The following is a 7,500-nucleotide window of genomic DNA, read 5'->3' on the forward strand; positions in this document are numbered from 1 at the left end:
GTTTTGTTACTGGAATTGACACACTTGATGGAGGCCTGCTTATATACAGTATATGTTAACATGTTATTGGTAGTTATTGATAGTTTATAGGTAAGCTGGCACATTTGTGCAGGTATCCAGCAAGTATATAGTACTGTGCTACCCTTGACCCTCTCTGTGCTGAAGAATGCCTTGAGGTGCTCCAGTGTATATTGTAGGAGTCAAGAGAGAGCTGGTATGTGTGTGTGTGTGTGTGTGTGTGTGTGTGTTTGTGTGTGTGTGTGTGTGTGTGTGTGTGTGTGTGTGTGTGTGTGTGTGTGTGTGTGTGTGTTTGTTTGCTGTGGTTAAATCAGCTGTAGAGTGTAGATTTCTATTTGTACACTGTTTGTTACCATAGGCTAAAATGTGTATTCTATGTGTTTGTTTTCAATGAGTGTCCAAGGGGTGTGTGCGTGTGTGTGTGTGTGTGTGTGTGCGTGCGTGTCTGTGTGTGTGTGTGTGTGTGTGTGTGTGTGCGTGTGTGTCTCTGTGTGTGTGTGTGCGTGTGTGTGCGTGTGTGTGTGTGTCTGTTTGTGTTTGTGTTTGTGTGTGTGTGTGTGTGTGTGTGTGTGTGTGTGTGTGTCTCAGTGTGTGCGTGTGTGTGTGTGTGTGTGTGCGCGTGTGCGCGTGTCTGTATGTCTGTGTGTCTGTGTGTGTGTGTACGTGTGTGTGTGTGTTTGTGTTTCTGTGTGATGACTCTGCATCTGTGTCTAGTGCTGGTCCCATCGTGTCCCTTGCGTCTGCTGCATGCTTCATGATCTAGTCTGTGCATGGGTCTGATTACAGGATGACATGTGGGAATGAGGAAGTCCTCTGATTGGTGAAGATATACAAATGGAAATGATTTCAGTGTATTTTATTTGTTGGTGTTGCAATAAAGGGATGGATTGCTGATGTGTAATAAACATATAACAGTAGAATAGCAGAGACATAAAACAGTAGAGAATAACAGTAATGTACTGTAATTATAATAATACAGATAGAGAAAAAAAAGTAAGGCCATCCTTAAAAATATTTTCGTTTGCCGTAACCCGACCGACCCTGTCAATTTAGAACCGACCCAAATATTTATTTTTTTCCCCTTTTAGTCCGACCGACTTGCCGGTTGTAAACTTGCGTTAATACCGACCGATTGTTTTTTTTACTCTAAACAACCAATACAAATGCAATAAAATAATATTTATTTTAGTAGGCCCAAGTATTGTGAATATAAATTGCCTACATGCAAACGTGGCTCACTTAAAAAAAAACACCTGTGGCGTCATCTCTACACCATTGGTTTTACGCATGTCACACTATGGCCTACGCTTCGTTTCATTCACACAAACTGATAACGCTGTTACGAAGTTCTGGAAGAACTGTGGCCAGATCTTTTCTCATCCCTTCTCCCCCTAGTCTAGCGGTGACCGTGTCGGAGTATTGAAATTGGTTGTGGTCTATTCAGCATTTCTCAAAATATGGGTCCGCAACATGGAGACTGCTAGTCCGCGAAGTCGTGGAGTGAAATTAGGCCCGGTGCTTCATCTGATAATTTGCTGCGCAGTTGATTAAGAAACCGCGGATCGACGAAAAAAGAAAACAAACGTTTCTGCTATCGATGTCATTAAACATGGAGCCCTACAATTAAGTGGTGGTATGAGCATTCATTCAATGTGCGTCTGTGCGAGAGAAACTGAAACTAATCGATAACGTTGGTATCAAAGCTCCGCTTCAACCTGTTGGAAGGCTATTTATTTATTTAACGAAACTTAATAGAACGACGTTGTTTTTTGGAACTTCCTTAGAAACAGAGCAGAGACTGTAAAATACACTGTATAGCATTGAGTATTGTATAGTCAAATTTCAATATAACGTGGCCAAGAGCTATTGTAGCCTTCTTTCTGCGTACATGTAGATGAGCCCTATGACCCAAAAGTCTGCCATGACCGGGCCTCAGGTCAAAGAAGTTTGAGAAAGGCTGGTCTATATAACCTGCATCAGAATGAGGTTTGCAATGGTGCGCCTGAAGGCACGGGTTGAAGACCCAGTCAGTTACGTCACAATATGCACATTTGTGTAAATTCATTCCTACGTAATCACCATGACCAAAATTGAACTTTTTTTTTTACTTTGAATCTTGAAAAAAAAAAATATTGACCTACCTACCGACCCATTTTTAATTGTTTTTGGCTGTTACTGCAAACAAAAATATTTTTAAGGATGGCCTAATATTGTTGTGTAAGGAGAGTGTTACTGTATGTTCAAACTATCTCTTGTGATTTCACTGAAATGTTATGTGTTGTTGTTGAAGATACAGATAGAAAAGAATCATTGCAGTCTTGTAATAAAAACAGAATAACAGTCCAATTGCAGTAATAACCATACAGAACACGACTGCAGTACTGTTTTTGCACGTGTGCGAAGGCCTGACTGGGGATTTGTAGTTCCCCAGAGAGTAGTCTTCAGTGCGCCTTCTCTCTGCCAGGCACCACATGCACTTGCGCTGCTGCGCCGTAATCAGACTGTCCTCTGCAGCCACTGCGTGTCCACTGATGCTAATGGCGTTTGACAGCGGCGGGGAGCGGCTTGATTCCCCCTCATTAGCTTGCGCTCGGCTCCGCTAGCTCTTGTTTACTGTCAAATTGGCTTAGAAATGTTCTGAAGTCAAAGCCATCGCCACTTGTGGGGATTCTGCATAAAGACCACCACCTCACTCCTGGCATGCGAACACACACATACGCACATACGCACATACACACATTCACACTTACACACACACACAAACACACACACACACACACACACATGCGTGCACAAACACACACATTCACATGCACATACACACATATATAATGAAGCAGTATGTCCAGTTAGTTTAGTCCATGGTTATCTATTGTGGTTAGTTTGCCTGTGAGTTGTAAATGGTTTAAAGCCGTCTCCTGACAATGATGTAATAAGCAATTATAACTGTCAGTTGGCTTTTCCCAGCATTCTCTGCACTAAAGAAGAATATAAGAAAAGACATCAAAAAGCTTATTCACTCAAATCCCTATCACATCACATGCTTTATCTGAATGTGAGTGGCTCAGAGAGGTTGGTTATGTACTGCCAGTGGTATAGCTAGGGCCTAATAAATCATTATCACCAAGAACGACAACTATTATGATAATAGAAACAGCAAAAACGTATCAGTCTAGCTAATATGAATGGAAACAACCACACATAGATTATGTCATGAAAAACAATATTGTTGTTTTTGAAAATGATAAAAAGCTGACAATCCATGAAATTGTAGATTTCATTCATGAACACGAGGAGAGACTCTTCTTATCATTGGTCAGTGAGTGTGGATGCTCATATCGTTAGTTGTATAGTTAATGGTCGTGTAGCAATAGCTGTCTTTATAGTTATCGTTCTTGGTGTAAATGGCTGTTTACTCCTCTTAGATATTCTGACAGTAGCTTCTCTTTCTAACAGTCTTCCCAAAAAATATGAATAAAAACCTAAGCTTCATGTTTTGATGTGGTTAAAAGTACTTCAGTAACGTTGCCTCTAAAAACATTATCTCACTGAGAGGATCCTGTCAGGTTGTTAGTGTGTGCTGTGGTAAACACGACTGTGAGTTTAAGCTGGGAGTTGAGCAGTGTGTTTCCTTACACTGTTGGTGTAATAGTAATGGTGGGTGCGCCTCTGTCAGTGTGTGTGTGTATGTGGAGGCTTAAATTGGAGTGGCCTTTTCCTCTGCTCCGTCACCGCCGACTGTTCACTGCTCCTACTGCAACCGATGGACGATCCGTCTGATCTGTCTGGAATGCCGGCCGGACACTCGTCAGGAATGTTTCGGCTCCTCTCGTTTCCTCTCCGCTCCGAGCGGAGTGGAGTGTGCGTCTCTGTCTCTTGTCTCTGTGTCCACCCCCGCCCCTGCCATCGACTCTTCGACTCTTAGGATCCGATCCAGCAGCTACTACACCCCCACAGCGACCCCCCCCCCCCCCCCCCCACCACCAGCCTGCTTTAGCTCACTCTGCTCTGTTGCACCCACTCTCTCTCACACACACACACACACACACACACACACACACGCACACACACACAGACTCAAATACACACACATGTACACCCAACACCAGCCTGCTTTAGCTCACTCTGCTCTGTCGCACACTCTCTCTCTCTCTCTCACACACACACACACACACACACACACACACACACACACACTCAAATGCACAAACATACACACACACACACAGACAGACTCAAATACACACACATGTACACCCAACACCAGCCTGCTTTAGCTCACTCTGCCTCACTCTCTCTTACACTCACAGACATTCAAATACACATACATACACACGCACATACTCATACACACACATGTACACTCTTAAATAAATGTGCACACATACACACTGACGTAGGTGCACTACTGTTTCTGTCACGTACATTCTCTTTATTGCTAGCTCTCTCTGATGCACGCACACACACACACACACTCAGAGAGTCCTTCTCTCACTTGAGAACACAAAGTCCTGCACATTTTCACTCTCATCACTAGAATCGTCTACACGCACAATATTCCCTCTGATATACACAAACACACACACCTCTCTCTGTCCCTCCTTCTCTCTCTCCCTCCTCTCCCTCCTTAATGCCATCCTGTCCCTCGCTTACTGCAGCTATGGCAGCCACTCCCCTCTCCACTAGTGAGCATACTGCGAGGACATGTGCTTAGAGTGTGGGGGCGTACTGTATGCGCACGCGCTTGTGTGTGTGTGTGTGTGCGTGCACACGCTTGTGTGTGTGTGTGTGTGATAGAGAGAGAGTTAGAAAGTGTACTTGTTCTGCTTTTGTGTCACATTCATTCCTGTGTGCCTGTCACCGTGTATGTGTGTGTGTACATGCACACACGAAATGTTGTCTCACACACGTCATGCACGTCAACACACACACACACACGTTGACGTGTCATGTGATGCTGTGAGGTGACATTTGTGTATGTGATGTGCGCATAGAGGAGCCATTTCCAAGATGGCGGCAGCGCTGTGCTCCACACTTCCCTGCAGCACCAGAGACTGTGTGCTGTTCAAACAGGGTAGCCTTGCTGCCTCCCTCGCCAGTCTGGAGTGAACAGGGATGAGAGAGAGAGAGAGAGAAAGAGAGAGAGAGGAGGAAAAGAGACCATGGGAGAGATGAGTGAGTGAGTTGGTGAGAAAGGGGGAAAGAAGAAGAAGAAGAAGGAGGAAGAGATGAATGAAGGGAGAGAAAGGAAGGATGGCAGGTTCTCTCCTCTTTTGCCCTCCTCTGCTCTCTCCTCTCTCTCTAGTCTCCCCTGTCGTGAAGTGAATCAGTGCCTGTCTGCCGCTCCAGCTCTTTAACCCTGCCTGTCTGACAGGAGGATCATTCACACACACACACACACACGGCCCTCTGACGACCCCACATCACACACACACACACACTCACACAGACACACACACACACACTCACACAGACACACACAGACACACACACACACACTCACTCACTCTCACACACACACACACACATACAGTCACACTCATACACTCACTCACACACAGACACACACACTCACACAGACACACACACACTCACTCACACACACACTCATACACTCGCACACATCCCTCAGACTAGAGAGGGAAATGCAGGAAAGGGGAGGCTTATGAGAGAGGAAGAGGGAAGAGAAGAACAATAAGTCATATGGTAGTGACAGAAGCCCCTGCAATGCAGCAAGGCAGAAAGCAGCAACAATGTGTCCAACAGTATGGTGGGGAATGTGTAATTGTGTGTGTGTGTGTGTGTGTGCGCGCGTTTGTGTGTGTGTGTGTGTGTGTGCACACACATGGGAACATCTGCACAGTGTGTAAAGGACGGGTGGTGCAGTAGATTGAAAATCCACGCTGAGTGTGTAGGAAGCCTCCACCCTACCGACCCTTCCTCCACAGCAGGAGTGTGTGTGCGCCTGTGACTTACAGCAGGTGTGTGTGTGTGTGTGTAGAGGGATCATCAGTGCGGGGTCATGCCAGAGACCGGGTTCCAGAGGGAGAGCTCTGCATTAGCCTCCTCTCTGACAGAGACTAATGGGCCTGAGCTATGTGGGCCAGTGGGGACGAGCTCACACACACACACACACACACCCAGCCATACATTACTCTTCTCACATGCTTTAACACAATGTTACAGACACACCTATTCACTCACACACACACACACACACACACACATAATGCATACTCAGACACGACCCTGTCGAGGGCTCAAGTACAGGGTCTTTGTTGAAGTAATTGGGAAGTTGAAGTTGGTCTCCCAGGCGTAGTTCAGCAGAGCTCTGAAAGGAGAGGCATTTGAGACTGGTGACGTTAGCCTGCTGGTCGTTAGGTGTGTGATGAGTCGAGAGGAGAGGCATTTGAGACTGGTGATGTTAGCCTGCTGGTCGTTAGGTGGCGGGGGCAGCTGTGGCCTACTGGTTAGCGCTTCGGACTTGTAACTGGAGGGTTGCCGGTTCGAAACCCCGACCAGTAGGAACGGCACCTAACCCCTCACTGCTCCCCGAGCGCCGCTGTTGTAGCAGGCAGCTCACTGCGCCGGGATTAGTGTGTGCTTCACTTCACTGTGTGCTGAGTGTGTTTTCACTAATTCACGGATTGGGATAAATGCAGAGACCAAATTTCTCTCACGGGATCAAAAGAGTATACTCATACTTAGGTGTGTGATGAGTGGAGAGGAGAGGTGTTTGAGACTGGTGACGTTAGCTTGCTGGTCGTTAGGTGTGTGATGAGTGGAGAGGAGAGGTATTTGAGACTGGTGACGTTGGCCTGCTGGTCTGGAGGTGTGTGCAGAAATGTGGGAATGTTAGGAACATTTTAGCTCGTAACAGTACTGTGTGAGTGTGTGCTTTTGGCAGCATGTAGTGAGCACTAGGCTTATGTTTGTGTGTGTATGTGTGTGTCCATGTATTTGTTTGAATGCCCTTGTGTCTCAAATTGTATGTGTGTGTGTGTACACGTGTGTGTGTGTGTGTGTGTGTTAAGATTGTGGTGTTAACTCAACCTGTGTTTTCTTAGCCAGAGAACCTGCTTCTGGCTAGCAAGTGCAAGAATGCAGCAGTGAAACTGGCAGACTTTGGGCTGGCCATCGAGGTGCAAGGAGACCAGCAGGCCTGGTTCGGTAAGAACACACATGCACACACACACACACATACACACACACACTCACGTGCATGCATGCAATCGCACACATACACACACAGATATCCATCACGGGCCATCAAGTAACAGAGAGACCACCATGCCTGGTTCAGTAAGACACACACATATACTCTCTGTCATACACACACACACACACACACACATACTACACACATCTATCACGGTACACGGAAACTATGCCTGGTTTGTTACATCAGCATGGAGATATACTCTGGAGAGGAGACTGGTGGACAAGACTTACCTTTTAATATGAATTAACTGTGTGTGTGTG

At 46.0% G+C, this 7,500-nt stretch overlaps 1 protein-coding gene across 39 annotated transcripts in view; it reads left to right on the forward strand.

Annotated features, from left to right (window-relative positions):
* Window positions 1–7,500, forward strand: part of LOC121715812 (calcium/calmodulin-dependent protein kinase type II subunit beta-like) — a 78,816-nt gene that overhangs the window by 31,578 nt on the left and 39,738 nt on the right. For all 39 annotated transcript variants that reach the window (XM_042101749.1, XM_042101752.1, XM_042101750.1 and 36 more), the window contains exon 7: window positions 7,086–7,188. In XM_042101749.1, coding sequence (XP_041957683.1) covers window positions 7,086–7,188 — 103 coding nt within the window. The remainder of the gene's footprint in view (window positions 1–7,085; window positions 7,189–7,500) is intronic.

This window comes from Alosa sapidissima, chromosome 8, assembly GCF_018492685.1.
Source record: "Alosa sapidissima isolate fAloSap1 chromosome 8, fAloSap1.pri, whole genome shotgun sequence".
NCBI lineage: Eukaryota > Metazoa > Chordata > Actinopteri > Clupeiformes > Clupeidae > Alosa > Alosa sapidissima.